Genomic DNA, 20185 nt, shown 5'->3' with positions numbered 1-20185 from the left:
TGATCTAATTGATATCCGTAGGATCACTCCTTACCAAACATTTCCCACTAACCTTACACTCCTCCCACTAAATTGTATTTTCTGGGGTCTTACCTATGTCTTCCCACTCTGATTTTCAGAATTTGAGAAGTATTGGAAGACAGAGAAGGGTAGTGTACTGGAGGGGTTTGTTTGGCAGTGAAAAGACCTGTAGGAGGCTGGGTGGGACTCTTTCTTAGATGACTAAAATAACTAGACCAGGGCTTCTCTACTAACTTTTTGGCTAGATAATTGTTTGTCATGGGAGGCTCTCCTGTCCTTCCCTGAGCTCTGCCCACGAGATGCTAGTGGCCTCTCTACCAGGTTGTGACAAGGCCATGTGTCTCTTAGGGGCAACATCTCCTATGCCACCCCCACTCTGAGAGTCAGTGCTCCAGATAATTCATTGGTGGTAAATTACTCATTTAACTTGTTACTAAGTATCCAGCATCTGGGTTCTGAGGGTTTATGATGTGAGTAGGGAAACTACCACAGAAACAGGCAACTTGCTCTTCTGTGGAAGACAGCAACAGCTATCTGAGGTCTTGTCCACATTTTCCCTCTGGTAATCCATTTTTCCCTTCCTTCCTTCCTTCACACAGTACACAAACACAATCTCATTATAAAACTTTCACATAATACATTACCCTCATCACTTCCAACCTTGGGGATTCCCTAGGGGAGAAATGACCATTGTTTTATCTATTTTTTTTGAAGATTTTATTTTTTCATTTCTAGAGAGAAGGGAAGGGAAGGAGAAAGAGAGGGAGAGAAACATTGATCAGTTGCCCCTCGCATGCCCCCAACCAGGGACCTGACCCACAACCCAGGCATATGCCTTGACTGGGAATCGAACCTGACCTTTCAGCTAACAGGCTGGTGCTCTAGCTATTGAGCCACTCCAGCCAGGGCTATGCTCTTGGATACATATTTTAACATACAGAAATCAGGAATTATATTTTATTTTGTTTTTATCATGAGACTCCACTATGTTTTGTTGAACTTGATTTTTTTCAATTAAAGTCCAATTAATTGGAGACCGATCCACATCTGTATAATTCTATCTCATTCTTTTCTATAAAGTGCTGCATAGTATTCTATATTATGTGCATATCAACAATTATTAATAGTTTGCAAACTGATGGGCAATCACTTTTTCCGTTTAAATAGTCTAACAAGCTGACAATACTGTAATGTCGATATGCTCCTTTGTAAAAAAAGATGTGGCTATCAACCAAGTGGGATATACACAATTTAATAAGACTGCCAAATTAGCTTTACAAAAAGAACTGTAATCACTTAAAATTCCCTCAGAATGAAATTAAGAATAGCCTTGACCCCTATCACAGGCTTCTTGGATTAAATTACCAATCTGTGGTTTAAAGTTTCGCCAATTTGCTCTCATCAGCGGTTCAATTTGGAGGGTCATCTTGTAAAATGCAAATATGTTAGTCCCACTTTAAGAAATCCTCCAGGAGCTCTCTCCACTCCTTGTAGAATAAAGTCTGAATTTCTTTAGCATGGCTAACACGATCCTGGAGTGGAGGTTCCTTACTCCCGAAAACCTTCAGCAGCTTCTCTCCTCCGGGCTGAGTTCCCTCTGGTGTCTTCATAGCCTCAAACACCTGTTCCCCCGTTCTGGGAGCTTCTGGCCAAGGGCGGCGCTGTGGTCTGTTGAATGAGGGACAGTGAGCAGGGACAGCGCCTTGATCATCCCTGATTCCAGCCCTTGGAGTTCACGATAAATGATGAAAGAACAAGGCAGCTGCCGGAGCGAGGCATGGCGGGGGTGGAGAGGGGTGGGCGGAGGGGACGTCTCACTTTGCTCCTGGGGCCAGGTCCGCGCTGGGAGGCTGTCAGGATGCGCCCGGATGCCACCAAGCGGCTGCCTGCGCCCCTTTCTCTCCCAACAGAGACGCTCCACGTGCTTCATTTCTAAATTTCTCTGCAAAACTTAACGGGAGCCCCTCCCGCAGGGTCACAAGCCTGGAATGAGAAAGGACCCCAGGTGTGTCTTTGTATTTCCCTAGAAAATGCTTTTGGTCACCAAGAGGACCCAGCTATACACTTAGAGATGTGGGCAGGACTAGGCTGGAGCGCTAATTCGCCCTTGAACTCTTTCAGGAAATCTTCAGGATCTCCATACAGGAGTTTGACAAGTTACCTTTTAAAGATGGACTGACCTAGAGAAATAAGCCCTCACACCCACAGCGATTAGAAAACTGAATGAAAATGGTAGTGGCGCACAGGATGTTTGAGGCCCAAGCAGATCAGAGAATTTAAAAACTACCATCCTCGGCAACAACAAAAAGGGAAAACCTCAGTGAACACCCAGGAGTCAACCTTCGGGCCGACCTGCAGCAGCACTTGCTAAAAAAACAAAAACCAAAACCCCCCACAAAAACAGGGCAGAAATTTGTGTTCTCCAACGCAACAGCAGTGTTCATGTGTGATTTTTTTTTTTTTTTTTAACAAGATCTCAGATACACGGGAATTATCTTCTCTTTTGGCTTTCCCTTAATAGTTGTCTAGCGATAGTGCTGACTAATGGTGAGAGCCCGCAAGTGCCCTTAGGCATGGAAATAAGTTATAAGAGGAAACAAACAACGGGAAACTTTACCACTTGGTTACCCTGGTACCAATCTGCGGAAAAGGCGGTAGAGGGGCCTCAGAAGTCGGAGCCAACAAGTGAGGAAAAGAAAAGAAAAAGAACACAGCCCTGGACAGGACAGCCTCAGAACCGCCCCAGGAGCACCGCGGCCCAAGAGCTCGGTCTCCTTGGTGCAGTTCAACCCCCACGTCAATCAGCTCCTTCTGTGTTGCGATTGGCCGAGGATCTCCTTTCCCTCCTTAGCTCCCACCTCCTAGTTGCTTGGGGTTTACTTCCCCAAAGTACAAGGGCCCCACCTTGTGGAGCAACCGCTCCTGCACTGGAAAATGGATCTCCACCCAGGGGAAGCCATTTTAACGAATTGGAGCGGCTCCACACATATATTGGCTAATATTGGTATCAGTCAAAGAAGCTCCCACCCACCTTCCCACCATACTTTTAAGTAATTGGCCTCTCTCTGTGCCAATCCGTTACTAGGGAAACGAGATCTTCACAGTCTCATAGGTATGAGTCAAAGCCAATCAAGAGTCACGCCTTCATCCTGAGTCAATACCCAATTGCTGCTCGAGGAGCCCAGAGGACGCATTTGGGATTGGTCATCAGGCTCCCCGACCTGGCCGCAACAAGTTAGGCTGAGTCGCAGTTATATAGACCGGCGGCGGAGCACGCGTGTGTGCGGACGCAGTTGCGTGAGGGTTTTTTTCGTTCCTCCGAGCTGTGGAGCAAAGCTTGTTCCTCTCCCGCTCAGCCGCGCAGGTACACCGGGGGTATGGGCGGGGCTGGGCGGCCTGGGGTCCAGTACCAGCTGCAGCGGTTGTGAGAAGAGTCAGCGGCTCTCGCGCGAGGCGCACCCCCCTTCAACGGCCGCAGGCGGGCGCCCGGGCGAGCGGAGGCCCTCCGTTCCCCGCCACCCCCCCTCCACCGCCGGCGCGTGTGGCCGTGTTCCCCGCGTGCGCGTGCCGCGCCCAACTGCCACGCGGGGCGAGAGCGAGCTGCGGCCGCCGCCCGGGCCCCAGGGCGATCTCGGGGGCCTGGGGCCCCGTGCATCCAGCTCGCTAGCATTTCCCGCCTGCGTCCCCACGCGCCAGCAGTCTTTCCTCCGCTGGCATGGTGCTCTAGCTTACCCTGGGCCAGAGGAGGCTTTTATTTAGGGATGGGAGCGACGCGAAATTGCGCTGAGGATTTCTCGACCCTGGGAATCAGAAGTGCTTGATCTTTGGTTTTACAGGGAGTAAAGAGGGAGCAACGAGCGCATGGGTAATCAGTGATAATAACTAATACTTTTTCTAAGCCCTCATTGTGTGCCAGGCACTGTATTGAGCAACTTGTGTGCCTCTCATTTACTCCCACAACGACTGATGAGGTAGGTTCGATGATTTTCCTCATTTTACAGCGGACTCAGAGGTCCAGAGGTGGAGTGACATGGTCAAAGGCATACGGACGGTAAGGGGCAGGTATTTGAATCCAGGTCCCCGACTCCTAGGTCCCGAGCCCATTTTATTCTTTGTTCCAGCGCTCTATGTGGCCCCAGGGCAACAGTAGTCCCTGGGGACAACATCAGCCTCGAAAGTCCAACTGCTGCAGCCTTGCAGCGGCATTTGTACTTGAGCCAGTTCTGGGCTTCCAGGGAAACTACGGTTGGATTGGGCTTAAGACAAAGGAAAAGAAAGCGTTTGTGTTTCCTTTCTATATGTATTCGCATGGAAAGCTGATAGATGTGCTGCCCTAAAAGCTTCTGGAAAAAGCATAGAATAAAATGAAGTGAGTGCAAGTGAACATGGACAGCGGTCCTCGTCAGGTTTGAAACTCGAAGCATGATGATGGGAACTTCCCGCCAGCAGGAAGTTAGGCTCTGCTACTAAACCCTGAATCATTGCTTTTTTTTTTTTTCTTTTTTAAAAAAATGCGAGCACACTTTTGAGAAAAACCTTTGAGAACATAATTTAACTTCCTCGTTTTATATTGGAAGAACATGAGGTTCAGAGCGATGACTTTCAGATCTCGCTAGCACGTATAGGTTAAAATTTGAAATTGGAATGGAAAGAAAAGATGGAGCTCAGTTACAGTGTAAATGTAACCTGTGTGGAGCTTATGCTGGGTGAACTCCGGGCGGTTGAGGTGTGTTGGAAATCTTACCCTTGCAGGTAGTTGGGGTCGTCTGGATGACAGGCTGTCTGCGTTTAGTTCATTATTTAGCGTTTACTGCTAGGCTCCTGTGTAAACGTCGGAGACACTTACAAAAGACTTGAGTTTATATTTTTCTAGGAGAGGTATATTTTAGTTTTGTAAAATCCATTATATTTCCTGGCTTAATAGTAAATGTTCCTGTGTTGCTGGTCCAAGTCATGCTTAAATTACAGATGTCTCTACAGGAGATACAACTACAATAAAAGTTTTGATTGGAAAAAGTTAATCCTTCTGAATTAGTATTGATTGGAATGGCTTTCAGCCTTTATTTTTTAATTTATTTTGTTTGTACAGACACTTTTTAGGATTGGTCTTGATTTTTTGCAGCAGAGAGAACACATAATTTAACCCTCCTAAGTAAATTTAAAAACTATGAGGAAGCCTAATAGTTTGTGTTTCCATTTACCCAAAACTTTCAATGTTTCTTAACAGAGAGTAGCAAGAGATACATGAATGAAATTTTGTATTGACAAGTTGTACCTATGTTGGTGTTGCCATAAATAACAGATTGCTTTGGAATATAACATTGTTTTACCTGGAACTTGCCTTTCTGTAGCAATTGCACTTAGTACTCTTACTGGTTAACTATTGGATTAATATTTTAAGTTATCATATGTTAAAGTACCATAATGTTTTACGTTAAACTGTTAAATTTGAATCTGATTTTATGACTGCTTGAGGTAAAATGTATCAGTGAAATTATCTTAGTGCATTAATGGAGGGAAAATTTTGTTACTTTTCCCATCAAATACTTCTTTTAAAAAAAAAAACACACCAGAACAGCAAACCAGTTCTTGGCCTCAGGCAAGTGGTTATCAGTTGGGCAGGAAGATGGAAACTGCTATTTCACAAACTGGTGGCCTGGCTGTCCTCTCCTGCGTTCATTTATCAAGAACAAATGAAAGAAAGAAAAATTATGCTAATACAAGACTTGGGTGCCATCCTGATTCCTAGCCAAGTCAGAGGTTACTTTTGTTGTTAAATCCTTTCAATCTAAGCTTTTGTACCTCTTAACTGGTAGAAAAGTAGGCAGTTCTTTGTTCTTTCTTGAATTCAGTTTGCTGTTCTCAGCTGACAGTTTGCTAAGGAAACAATCAGGAGATTTGGTAATGTTTGTTAGTGACCTACTTTGCAGCAGGTTTTTTGTAATTTACATTATTTTATTTTATTTTTTTTACTTTAACTTGTTTTAGTAATTTGCATAGAATATAAAGGGCAGAGGTTCATTTTAAATTTTTATAGTTTTGTAAATTGCATATGGTTCTTAGGAGGGGCGATGTTTAATTAAGAGACGAAATTTAATATAAAGCTTAATTTCTGACCTAAATCAAGTTTTTCTTTTTGTCAGTTTAATAAAATTACTCACTTGACCTTTCAACAAATACTGTTTTTTAAAAAATAATCCAGAATTTATATATGCATTTTATGTTCATTTAACTGTGCTTTAATACTGCTTTGGACAAAAATTTAATTGACATTACAAAGGGAAATGTCAGAATAGGTAGGTTAAAAAAACTGCTCTTCCCTCCCCCCCACCCCCTGCCCCGCCCCAAGCAGTTAACCTCGAGAAGGCAAAAACCTGTAGTGTGCTACTGCCCTTCCAGCCATGGAGTTAAATTTAGATTCAGCAACTGTAATCTCACTTGTAGTTGCTGATCACACTGTGGCAGTTAACTAGGTTTATGGTTTGAAATCTCAAAAATAAACTTTCTGTTTACTTAAATTTTTTTTTTGTCTTGTTTTACCTGTTCTTGGACACCTTGTCTGGCCTTGATTGGGAAAGCTACATTATTAGCTGGGTGATAATGGTGAAGAGCTAAGAATAATTGGTATGTGAAGAGTGGCTTTTATAAGTAGAAAGAAAATATGAAAAAAGTTTCACAAGTTGTGGCTTTAGTAAATAAGGTCTTTTCATGATAGATTTCCCCTTCTGTCCTCTGACCAGTCTCATATTGCTTAGCTTTTTAGTCTGTGTGTGATATTTCATGTATTTAATAAAAAGTAAATACTAGATTGTTCAGAGAAAGAAAGCTGGCTTCCTGGATAGGACACATTTTATAGGGATGTCATCCTTGGTGACTGTTAAGTGGTCATATAACAGTATTATTTTATATTTGTGTGGCCTTTAACATATTTTAAAAGTGCTTTCACATATTTTAGGTTTTCTCATGTTTTTACTTAAAAGAGGACTGATAATCTGATATCCAGATAGCTGTCCTAAACTATTTTATAAAGCATGTTGTGTACCCAGTAGGGAACCATAGATCGATACAGGCTAGCTATTCAAAAATATTGAAGAATTCCAAATCTGGAAGGCATTAGTGTGACACCTACCTTTCCTGGGCTGTGCCTCAAATACCATGTTTGTGAACTGTGAGCTCTTAGGGTTTCCTGGAGTGTGTCCACCTATGCTATATGAGGTCTAAAGGAGAGGAAATAATGTTTTTAAGAATTTTAGTATTTTTTTATCTTGATGAGAACGAACAGATTGTTGCTTAATTATAAACCCAGTTGACTTTTTAAAACTGATTAGAGGGAGGGAAGGAGGGGGAGAGAGAGAGATTTGTTGTTCCACTTACTTATGCATGCATCGGTTGATTCTTTTATGTACCTTGACTGGGGAATGAACCCACAATTTGGCATATTGAGATGATGCTCTACCCAACTGAACTACACAACCTGGGCTAACTTCATTTTGGAAGGGAAAGGGATACTAAAAACCAAGAAAAGACTTCTGAATTGTTGTTTTCTAATTCCTGTCTTGAAGCTTTTATGTTTTGGGAAAAGTTGTTTTTGAGATGAATTTTAGATTTATAGAAGAGTTGAAATGCAGAGACATTTTATATAGCCCTCACTCTGCTTCCCTAATGTTAACGTCTTAACTAACTGTGGTATGTTTATCAAAACCAAGAAATTGACATTGATAAAATACTACTATGTGATTGATCTTATTTGGATTTTCTTACTTTTTCCTCTAATGTCCTCTTTCCCAGGTCCAGCCGAGGATACCACATTGCACCTGGTCCTCCTGTCGCCTTAGTTTCTCTTCTCTGGTCTGTGACAGTTCCTGTCTTTCCTTTGTCTTTTATGACCCTAACACTTTAGATCTCAGTTTGGGTGTGTCTGGTGTTATGAGTAGACTGAGTTTATGGATTTGGGGGAAGAATACCACAGAGGTGACTTAGTCTTTTACATCAGAGGGTACATAAGATCTTTACTGGCTGAATTTAACTTTGATCACTTGATTAAGGTGGTGTCTACCAGGTTAGAATTTTTCCCCTTCACATAGTCTTTTCATTAGAAGCTAGTCTAAGAGTGAGGAGAATCTGAATTTGTGGACATACATGAAAGCTGCCACTGTAATTACTAGACACCTTGAAGCTGTGTGAATATTCTGTTTCTCTGAAGTTTCCCCCTTAATCTTCACACTTATTAGTGGGTCTTGCCTGCAGCTATTGCATTGTTCTCATGGTGATTCTTTATTCCCCCCTTTCTGCATTTGCAGTGAGGAAGAATTGTTTCTTTTCCCCCATTTATTTACTTTTTATTAAGACTTTATTTTCTTATCCATTAATTTTTTCGCGTGTATTTTATTCTTTGGGTTATAATCTAGTGTTACCCTAAATTTATTTTTGCTTTTTTACTTACTTTATTGATCAAATTGTTTCAGTTTTTGCACTTGTGCTCCCCTGCTTTTTAAAAAAGATTTTAATGATTTTTAGAGAGAAGGGCAGGGAGGGGTAAAGAGGAGGAGAGAAACATCAATCGGTCACCTGTCATACATGCCTCTACCAGGGACCGAACCTGCAACCCAGGCACGTGCCCTGGCTGGGAATCAGATCAGTGACCAGAACCTGACGGTCAACTAACTCGAGCCACACAGGTCAGGGCTCCTATGCCCTTTTGATGGACATGTTCCCCAATGCTTTTTTTTTTTTTTTTTTAAACAACAAAAACATTTTCTTTCTTTACCAGGTGCTTTAGGCTCGTCTTGTATTTTCCTATTCTGCCCTAGAATCAACCAGTGCTCCAAGGAGCTGCCAGGAAGACTGTTGAAGGGAGGCGGCAGGTGGTGAATGTGAGGAGTTTGGAAAATAGATGGAGCAGCAGGCCTTGCGGTGGTGACCCTGCCCTTCCTCTGAGCACGGACGGCGGCCCCTGTGGGAAAGGCCTTAGGCTCGGGGAAAGCTCTTCTGCTTCTCCAGAAGCTGAAACTTAAGATGTTTGAATATATAGCAGCATCTTGCAACAAAACGTATGACAATTCGTGTTCATGTTAGTACACACAAACCCTTGTTAATTTTTCCTGAGCATTTTTGATAAGTAATTAAAATAGAGTAAGAAGATGCCACTTATATCACATAGTACTCAGAACTGACATTTAACTTGTGGTATCACCCTTTCATGTTTGACTTCTTTTTTTTCCTGTACAGGTTTCCATCCTATGTCTTCCCCTGAGAGGACCTTTCATCTTTCCAGGCTATTTTATTGGTGGATTAAATGAAAAACCAAAACAACTTTATTGAGATATATTGACATACAATAAACTGCACATTTGTCAAGTGTACAATGTGATAATTTTTGGCATCACTTATACCCATGAAACCACACCACAATCAAGAACATACCCAGTGCCCCTCAAAGTCTGCCCAGACCCCTCTGCATTTATTCTTTTCTATCCATTCCCGTACCTTGTCTGCCCTCAGAAATTCCTTAACTGCTTTCTGTCACTGAAGATTAGATTGCATTTTATAAAATGTTTATGTAAATTGAATCATACAATAATATGTGCTTTATTATTTTAATGGCTGAGTAGTACTATTCTGTAAGTATACTGCATTTTGTTTATCTGTTTGTTTATCTGTTCACCTGTTGATGGACATTTGGTTTGTTTCCATCTTTTGTCTGTTACAAATAAAGCTCTCAAGAAACTACCTAACATTTCTGATGTGGTTGTACCCACCACATCCCCACCAGCAATATTTGAGGATTGCATTTCCACGATATCCTGGCCAATGCTGTATGGTCAGCCTTTTAAATTTTAGTCATTCTGTCAGGCGGATAGTGGTAGGTAAGTCACTGTTGTTTTAATTTGCATTTCTGTAATTACTAATGATGCTTAGCATTTTTCTTGTGCTTATTTGTCTTTATGGGTTGTTAACCCAATTTTGAGAGTTCTTTATTCTGTCAGATAAACGCTTTGTAAATATTTGCTCTCAGTCTGGCTTGCCTTTGCATTCTTTAGTGTCTTGCAGAGCAGGAGGTTTTAATATTGGTGGAGTTTGTTTTCTCTTCTCTTACAGACTATATTTTTGGTGTTGTATGTACAATATTTGCTTAACCTAAGGTCATGCAGATTTTCTCTCAAAGTTTTATACTTTTAGGTTTTATCAGAAACTATTTCAAGTTAAATTTTAATACGTGAGGCATGAACTGAGGTTCTTTTTTCGATAGGTCGATACGCAGTTGTTCTAGCTCTGTTTGTGGAAGAGTGTCCATTTTTCACTGAATTGTCTGCACTTCTGGGTATATTTCTTAACTCTGTTCTAGTCCATGGATCTATTTTTTGTCCAAATTATTTAAAAATTAAGTTTACGTATGTGTCTGAACAATACTTGGTATTGTTTGGTGTATACTAAACTACTTTTAAACACTTAAGGCTATCATACAGTACATATTTGGCTACCACCTTTACAATTAACATTGTGTTTGAGATCTCCTCCACCCTGACTTTATGACTGCTATAAATAGGGTGACTTTATGTTTTGGTTTCCCAGGGACAGTCCTAATTCACTCCACTTAACTGGGCATAATTATTAATAGTACTGCTTTTCAGTCTTATTTATAAGTGCCCTGTATGATTATCTTAGATATAGAGGTTTCCAGTGTGGATAAACCATAACTGAATCCATAGCCAGTTTTTACCAGTCTTATATTTTAGAACTAGAGTGGCAGTTGAGGATTCTTTATGTTTTGTGCAAATAGGTGAGCTTCTCTTATATATATAGAAGAGAATTGCTAGATTTATCAGAAGCTTTTTAAAATAACTGTAAAATAGACCTCAGCTGTGATTGTACCAGTTGTACAGTTTTTGCAGGTTCTTTTTTCCCGACTTCCTTGCCAGTGTTTGGTATTATTTTAGTACTTTGAGAGAAATCTCCTCTGAAAAGTGATAGGTTTGATTTGCATTTTACTGGTTACTTAATCTTTTGTTTGTTGCTCATTTACTTCTCTGAGAATTTCCTATTCCATTTCGTTGGCCTGTTTTTCTATTGCTTAGTTGTGTGTGTGTTTTTTCAAGTGATTTGTATAGGAGTTCTATACACATGCTGCATAGTAACCTTTTATTGTATTATGCTGCATGTTTTTCGTAACAAACCTGTCATTTACATATCATGAGCTATTAAGGCATTTTGCTATTTTGATTTTGTTAAGAGTAAGCTCTAATATTAGAAGTAGTTTAGGTGGATTGTGGTTGGTCTTCATTGTGCCTCCTGGCTTTTGGAACATAAATGCTCACAGCTCTTCAGAGGAAGCACATTTAACATTTCTCTGTAAACTTGGTGCCAAATTATTGATGGGGAATTTCTTTAAATTTGCCTTGTAATCTAGTAATTTGGGATTAAGCGGACATTTGAAAGTTAAGGCAGTATTCTATATCAGGGTCAATTTAGCAAAAAGGAATCGGTGATTATGTTAATCTGTGAGACATCTTCAGCATTTCCATGTCTTTATGTTTTTCTAGAATAGGATAGCACTTCTTGATACTGTTTTTCAAGTTAGGTAAGAAAAGTATAAAAATTACACTCTTCAGTCCTTGTAGGTAACTAGTAACCAATTCTATTGCCTCAGACCTTTTTTCTTGTATTGTAAACTACCTTAATCATGCTCTCCTTGTTCGCTTTGAAGGATCCGAAAGCAAGCACAGAGCAATACTGTTGGAAAAATTATGGTATCATAAGCCAAAAAGCAAATTCCTAAAATTGGAAAACTTCATCAGAAAATATTCTGATAAAGTCCTTTAAAAAAGCAAAGTACATAGGTATCTTGTTTTAAGACAGATGTAAAGGTGAAAAAAATTTTAAGTGTTTTTAGGAGAATGCTTAGCTCTTAGATGTTTGCTCTGAGAGTTGGAGAAAGTAACCAGACAGAAAACTTCCTCCACTGTGCAAAGTTGAAACTGGGCCCTGACCAGAAGGCCATGTTAACTGTCTGTCTCTCCCTAAGGGTTTCTAAATGGTCAGTATCTTCTTCAGCTCTTGAGGTCAAGAACTCCCTTTCCCTAACCTAGCCCCTTTGCAGTATTTCTAGTAACCGTTTTTAAGGGAGAGTATAATTATTTAAATATATATTTTCCTGTCCTCTTTCATAGAATACAATTTTGGGATATTATGAAAAAATATCCACGCTTTAGTGAAAAATGCGTGATTCTCCTCTCTTTATTCTTCCCATCTCTGATCTTTCTAGACTATAATGACTTTAGTTTATGTCATTGTTAGGGATATTATTTTTAAAAATTTTATTGAATTTATTGGGGTAGCATTGGCTAATAAAATTATATAGGTTTTAAGGGTACAGTTCTACAATACATCATCTGTACACTGTATTGTGTGTGCATCCAAAGGCAAGTCTCCCTCCATCACCATTTATTCCCCCCATTACCCTCCTCTGCCTCCCCCGCCCCCCTGTCTCTCTGGTAGTTGCCATACTGTTGTGTGTGTCTGTGAGTTTTTTGTTGTTCTTTTTGCCTAACCCCTTCACCTTTTTCACCCAGCCCCCCAGGAATATTATTTTTGAGTGATTTTTAAATACAAACACCTAAAGGTTTATCCTGTTGCTCTGAAAGCAGTGCAATAAGGGAGTGATCTCCAAATTGGAATTATTTGCAATGTTTGTTTAATGAACTTTGTCTTGGGAGTGGCTTCTTTTATGAATTCTTCACATCAGCGTGGGGATTGAAATAATAAAACTAGTTTCCTACTTTCGATTTTTGTATTTACGTGCTTCATAGTCTGACCAATAATGTATCCATTGGCGTATGCTGTTATATTGGAAACAGCTGGACTCCATGGTTGTGTAAATTTGTAAACTTTTAAAAAGGACGCAGTGTTCCAGGAGTGTTAGTGAATGAGGGAGAATGTGTTGGAACTTTTTAGCATGGGTTTTCATTGATGTTCATAGTTTATAGTTGTCACAGTGCATCAGTAACTGGCAAAACACTAGTTTTGTGGAGATGAATCTATTTGCATTTGTTTACTTTTGTTATTTTATATTTGATAAAATTGAGAGTTCTGATGAACAGGAGTGAAATTAAAAATTTATTCTTAGGAGGTATGACAGTAGTCACATATTTCTCATAGCTTGTCTTTTATTTTTGGGCCAGAAAGGAAGAGGAATGTTTCAGAGAGATGATTGACCAAATAAAATTTTTTAAATTAGGATTGAGTGTGTCTGTATATACTCAGATCTGTTGGGCTCAAATTGCCAAGATTTTCTTTTTGACTGAGACCGGTTATTAAATAGACAAGCATATTTACAAAATTTGCATTGTATGGTCTCAGATTACCCAAGAACTTCCCTGGACATTTTACAGTGACTGATGCTGTGTGGAAGTTCGGGTAGTACAGTGATTTTAACTATATCAGTACATTTTATGATGTCTTCAGGATTTTTTAGAAATGTGGAAGCATGTTTTATTTAGAATTTTTGAGGCATAATTTACAAACTAGACTATAGGACATACAGGTTCAGTTTGAAAAGCTTTTCAGTTGTATGTGGGCAGCTGCCCTAACACGTGCATTTCTCTTGCCCTGACCGGTTGGTTCCTCTGTGATCGTTCTCTGTCAGTTCTCTCTCTGGCAAGTAGTCCTCACACCTTACCTTCGTTTTCTCTTTGGCTTTTTCTTAATCATTAAAGACGCAGTATTGTACCTGTTGTTTTACCCTGAATTCTGCAAACCCTGACAGTTCAGCCCAAGGGATGGATGGATGGTCAGAAATGCATTTGGCTTGTATAATTTTTTAACCTCCTCCTTTTGTGTGAGAATGTTGAATGAAAGCAAACTTTTACTTCGTCTCGTGTCAGATAGTTTTAGAACTAGAAAGTTTGTAAGAAATGACCTCTACTTTCAAGAAATGTAGTATTTAGGGAGGAACTTTCATTCTTCCTAATGTAGAATTCTTGAAGCTTTTGGCATTCTAAATTGTGGAATCTGTCCTTCCTTCCTTCCTCTCTGTCCTCCCTCCCTCTCTTTCTTCCTTCCTTCCTTTCTTTCACTCTTTCTTTCAACAGTGAATCTGTATAGTTCCTTTTTACTAAAATGCTATATATATTCAGTCACATTGGAATATTACTTTTCTCTTTTTCCGAGTTTTATTGCAACGTAATTGATAAGAATATTATTTTTAAATACTGTTACATTTCCCTTGAGCTCATTGGTCAGTGTTTATTATAGAAGAGCTTAAAGGAGAGATTTAAGAGCCAGAGCTTCCATTTTAGTGGAACCATATAGTTTTGGTAGTGTAAATATAAGCTTTGGAGGCTGCTTAGGTATTTGAGTAACCCTGACCACTGACATTAAAACTTGTAACTTTAATGCCAGAGTTTTGGAAACTTGGTTTCAATGTAGCTATATTACATGTTCCTGAAGTTGAAAATTGCAACCCTAAATAAAGTACCATCTGTTTGGGAAATTCAGAAATGATCACTGAGAACAGAGCTTCCAAACTATTCAATTATATTAAACTGTTAAACTAATAAAGAAAATTAATGTTTGGAAACTTGGTGAATGATACAGATTTCTCTGACAAGCTTTAGGATAATAGCAGTTAACGACAATCCACAAATGAGATGAAGATAACTTTAGCATATAAATGTTTAACTTACTTGGCTTTGTGACAATGACCTGAGATAAAATAATGATGGTAAGGGTGTAATCAAACCAATAATGAGCTTTTAAAATTCTTTTAATTTGAATTATCTGGGCAGTCTCAAAGAAAGGGAAAAGAGAAATTCTAGAGGTGGTCTACAGGTTTTAATTTTTCTTACCTTTGATATACAGCTTAAAGGACCTTCCTCATTTTTGCAAAGGAAATTTGGTTGTGAGCAATAGTATTTGATACATGTTTTTTAGAAATTTATGTTATAATGAGACTGTTTGGCAGTATTAAAGGATGAAGTCAGGTTGATGTCACTAAGTGCGGTAATGATGGCATGTGTGATACTGACCAGGGAGTAAGCAGACGGCGCTGGAGAGAAGCGAGTGCAATTAAAGTAGAAAGATAGGAGTTTCCTTAACGTGCACTGTTTACCTGGCCTGTCACAACAGAAAAACATTCTTTTTATATTGTGGCTGTATTGCATGTTTTGGATTGGACAGGGAAAGCAGAACTGTCTGTCCAGCCTCAATATATTAGGAAATATGAAAATACAACTTAATGGAATGGAAATTATACTAACTTTACCAGTTTCTGTGAGGAATTGGGAAACCTGTTTTCCATTTTTGAAATTCATTGTGAGATCTGAGGACGTCGTGGAATCACATTGGATTTTTCCTTTTATCTGAGGTTGGGTCAGATGTTAGTGATGTTTGCATAGGGTAGTAGCTAAGCCCTTCTAAGAAGGGAAAATCTGAACACAGATGAACGACTCACGGACATGGACAGGACAGCGGTCCGGGGAATGACCGGGAGTGCTGGGCGGAGGAGGGCAAAGGGGGAAGAATGGGGCAACTGGGTTAGCATAAACAAGAACGCTTCTTTTAAAAAAGGAAAACCTACTTGGGAACTTGAACATATAAAAAGCGTAGTTGCTCTGGTTTAAGTAATGGGAAATCTTAAAACTCAGAAATCCCAGGAAGAATCAGAGAAGGACAAACACCATATAATTTCACGCATGTGGCCTCTAATGAACAAAATGAACTAACAAGGAAAACAGAGACAGACTCAGAGAGAGAGAGAGCAGGCTGTGATAGCCGAGGGCTGGGAGGCCAGGTGGAGGGATTGAGCAAAAAACAAAATCTCATGGACACCAACAACAGGGTGGTGGCTGTGGGGTGCGTGGGATGGCAGGGGCGGAGGGAAGGTGTGGGGGCTTAAATGGCGGTGGGCCGAGACTTGGCTGGGGGTGGTGAGCACACGCTACAGTGTACAGATGCTATGTTACAGAACTGTGCACCCGTAACCTGTACAATTTTGTTAGTCAGTGTCACCCCAATAAATTAAATTAAAAAAAAATAAAGGAAATCAAAGGCCAGATGACTATTAAGAACCTTTAATGTTCAGCTGTAATCTTTAAGTTCTGAAGAATCTAGGTTCAGGAAGAACATCTGAACATCTGAAATTATCTTTTTCTGGACCAAGAACTAGGGGAAAAAATACAGCAATTTCTAATTTTGTTTCAGGTTAGTCTACTTAAAGTATATTAGTTTAAGACTGGGGATCTAAGTTCTTGTTACTGGTACCTCATAACCCTGCCTGCAGGCAAACCTCTCTCCAGAATAACTGGGAAGCTATTCCATAGTGGCTGTAATTTGGGGAAAATGAAGAACAGGCCTTCAACTAATTTCTTAGATTTTGGTGAAACAAGTCGTAGGTGGGACAGATATTTAAGAATAATGAGTAAATGCATTTAATGAGGGTAAACATAACTTCACAAATTGCTTGTGCAGGAGGTGACCGACGAAATTCAGTTTCTTTTGCCTGTCCTTTAAGAAAATGGAAATAAAATTTGTCTCCTTTTTTTAATAGTGTACTTAATCTGTATATATTGCTCTGTTTGCTTTTAAATTCAATTTTATCTCTTTAAATGAAAAGTTGAGATTATCTCATGTCAAATATCTTTTCAGAGTTTTTTTCCTACTTTTTTTGTTTGAATTAAAAAAATTTAATTTTCAATTACAGTTTACATTTACTATTACTTCGCATTAGTTTCTGGAGTATAGCAGAACGGTTAGAAAAATCACATCCTTAAAAAGTTTCTTTTAAAATAATAACTGACAATAACTGAGGATTTAGTATTTGTCAGGTGCTTTTCTTAACACTCCAAGGTACTGACTTTAAATCATCATGATAATTTTCACGTGGCAGGGATTATTTTGTTGAGTACAAATTATTTTGTTTGTTAACTTTTGTCCATATTTTCAGATTATTTTTGGTCCTAGTATAGAATAAATTAAGCATATCTAAAACTCCTAGTTTTTGTGGTTTTGTTTGTAAAGATACAAATACTTCTTTCAGTTTGACTAGGAATGTGATAGTGTGCGCCTGTGTGTTTGAACCGTAGGGAATGTTTGACGTTTATCAGCCTCTAGTGAAATAATACCATGAGTAAGAATACGTTTATGCTCCTACAACTGGAACACTTAATTGGGTTTAATAACATAGGAAAATTGTGATAGGATATGTTAGAAATACGTACCTTTGAGGTGCTTAAATTTAGTGTTAAGAAAATAGAATATTGGGAATAATGATGAATTAATTCTCCGTAGTGCTTTTTTTCCCCTCCCAGTATTTAGCTGATTGTAATAAATTTGGATATATGAAGTCTCTCCTGGCCTGTGGGTTTTCTTTTTATAATAATTATTTCTTTTTAAAACCAAGAATTTCTGAAGTGATCTTGACTTACTTTGATTCGGTTTTAGCTAAATGATTATCTTCTCCCCTGCCACTTTTTTCCTTTGTATAAGACTTGATCTTTCTGGTTGAACATATTTGATTTTTTTTTGCAGGTTGAATTGACCAAAGCAATGGTTATGGAGAAGCCTAGTCCCCTGCTGGTCGGGCGGGAATTCGTGAGACAGTACTACACGCTGCTGAACCAGGCCCCGGACATGCTCCACAGGTAAAAGGGTTTCTCCCTGCCGTGTTACTTGCTGCTTTTTAGGATGTGGGTGCTAATCCTTCAGAGTCTCCTACTCTTTCTGCACCTTGTTGAGTTGTGGCACAATAGTGCTTTGTGTCAGTACCAGTAAATTATGGTTGTTAAAATGAGATCATTTCAAATAGAGTATGCAAATACAATTTAAAACTTAGACTTAAGTTACCAAAACTTTATTATCAGAAAAATAATTCCTGAAAATGTAAAGGTATAATATTCATGCTTTTGTTTTTGTTTTTTGTTTTGCTGTTTTTGGTGAGTCATGAATTATTTAGTAGGAATGTATTGAATATTGAAGAGTGTTTTTGTATTAATATACTTTTGTGTTTTAAAAAATTGGGGTTATTTTTTTTTTAGTGGAATCAATACACATTTGTTATAAATTTAAACATAATGAAGTAAACATGGAACTAAATCCATGCTAGCAGTTTTTCTGTGTATATGCACACATTTTACTGTATTATCTTTTAGCTTATTTGATAATCTGGGGTCTTTTTACAGGGGTTTCACATTAATTTTAGTATCCACAGGGTTTTTGTTTTATAGTGATGTAGCATCCTTTAATCCCCTGGTGAATTGCTTTCATTATTTCCCCTTACAAACAGTGCTTTATTATACGTAACTTTTAAGTATATGTGGACGTGTTAAAATTCTTAGAAATTCCAAAATGTGTGTCTGCTGGACAAGAACTAGTTTTCTTCTATACTTTGACCAGCTTGCATATTGGATAACACATGATTATTAGATGCAAAAGAAAGTTTATAAATTTATTCTTTTTACTGTAATCAGTTTTCCAAAATTAAATTTGTTGGGGTAATGTTGGTAAATAACATTATATACATTTCAGGTGTAGAACTTTATCATACACCTGTGTACTCCATTGTGTGCCTACCACCCAGAGTCTCCTTTGTTGTTGTGTATCTGACCCCCTTGACCACTTTGCCTTCTTCATCCTCCCCCACCCTTACCCTCTGGTAACCACCATTGTGCTTGTTTTTATGAGTTTTTTTGTTTGTTTGTTTGTTTATTGCTTCCTGTTTTATATCCTACATATGAGTGAAATTATAGTTCTTGTCCTTTTCCATCTGACTTATTTCACCTACCGTGATACTTTCAAGACCCATCCATGTTGTTGTAAGTGGCAATATTTTATCTTTTTTACATCTGAGTAGTATTGCATTGTATGTACGTATCACCCCTATTCAATTAGCCATCAAAGGACACTTAGGTTGTTTCTAAGTCTTGGCTATTGTGAATAATGCTACAGTGAACTCAGGTACATACATCTTTACAAATAACATGTTTTCAAGTTACTGGGTCATATGGTAGGTCTGTTCTTAATTTTTTGAGGAACCTCCTTACTGTTCCCATAGTGACTGTACCAATTTTACATTCCCACCAACAGTGTGGGAGGATTCCCTTATAAATTTATTTTGAGTCTTTACTGTGAAAGTGGAAAATCTCTGTCTCTCTCTTAAGACTTTACAATTTCCAAAATACTTTCACCTATTTCCTCGTGATCTTTTCCAAAATTTTTAGTAAAGCATTGTGGGGGAGTTAACCTCATTTTGCAGATAAAGATGTTAAGGAGTTAAAAATTTGCTGGTATTCATATGACTATTAGTGATAGAAAGTTTCCAAACGTTTTTTCTTTTTTGTTTTAGGTCAAAATTTTATTCTGTGCCCATAGAAGTTAGGTAAATTTGAATTTAAAAAGGAGCTGGAGTTGAGAGAAACTAACCAGAGTACTGTATTTTGCAGAGTATAATGAGCACTTTTTTGCCCAAATTTTTGAGGGGAAAAATAAGATGTGCATTTTACATGGGTAGTACTAATTCTGTATCTATGTAAGTGTTTTAAATTCTTTTATTTATGCTTATGCATTAAAAGTGTAACTCTAGAAAGCAATAATGGTATCTGTATGCAAAATAATACCCAGGAATATGATAATTGGTTTTGTTTCTAAATATAAATAAATAAAAAATTAAAATGAAAAATTTTTTCCTAAAAGTTTGGGCCAAAAACATAGGTGTGCATTATACATGGCAAAATATGATATATTCATATGTATTTCTTGTCAATATTGCTATTGATTCTAAGGCATTCTTTTTTTCACATTTCATCTCTGAGGTACATCTGAGATATAATGAGAAGTAGCTTAGCCAGCAGTGACCTGATTCACTGGCTAATGAGCAGCCTTTTAATAACTTTAACAATTAAAGGGTGTACTTTTTTTTTTTTTTCCTCGAGAGAGAAAAAAGCTGAAGTTTATTCAGAACTTTTTTGTCCCCTGTGGGTGCAAAGTGTGGGGCAGTTGGGGCAGGAAGGCAGTACCTTTGGCCTCTGGGGACATTCCTGATTGCTGACCTTGTCTGTGTGACTTTTGGGCTGCCCAGGTGACCCTCTGATCCATGGGGACCGGCTGCAGCCCTCAGCTCGAGTCCAGAAAGAGAGACCAATCCAGCATCTAGGTGGCCCTGTCCTCTCCAGGC

At 38.8% G+C, this 20185-nt stretch overlaps 1 protein-coding gene and 1 long non-coding RNA gene across 2 annotated transcripts in view; one reads left to right on the top strand and one right to left on the bottom strand.

The window, feature by feature from the left end:
* Positions 1-1265: 1265 nt before the first annotated feature.
* On the bottom strand, positions 1266-2783 carry LOC129066374 (uncharacterized). The gene is made up of 3 exons (XR_008528699.1): positions 2639-2783; positions 1840-2004; positions 1266-1689 (listed from the first exon to the last, which is right to left on the bottom strand). It is a non-coding gene; the product is annotated as an uncharacterized LOC129066374 (long non-coding RNA).
* Positions 2784-3269: 486 nt separating this feature from the next.
* G3BP1 (G3BP stress granule assembly factor 1) overlaps positions 3270-20185 on the top strand; it is a 31451-nt gene continuing 14535 nt past the window's right edge. Inside the window, exons 1-2 of the mRNA XM_054568143.1 lie at positions 3270-3385; positions 17545-17657. Of these exons, the coding sequence (XP_054424118.1) occupies positions 17563-17657 (95 nt within the window). The 5' untranslated portion in view covers positions 3270-3385; positions 17545-17562. The remainder of the gene's footprint in view (positions 3386-17544; positions 17658-20185) is intronic.

The sequence above is a fragment of the Pteronotus mesoamericanus genome, unplaced genomic scaffold (assembly GCF_021234165.1).
Source record: "Pteronotus mesoamericanus isolate MK-2021 breed Mesoamerican mustached bat unplaced genomic scaffold, CSHL_Meso_final contig_2, whole genome shotgun sequence".
Lineage (NCBI taxonomy): Eukaryota > Metazoa > Chordata > Mammalia > Chiroptera > Mormoopidae > Pteronotus > Pteronotus mesoamericanus.
This window is presented reverse-complemented; position numbering and strand designations above follow the sequence as displayed.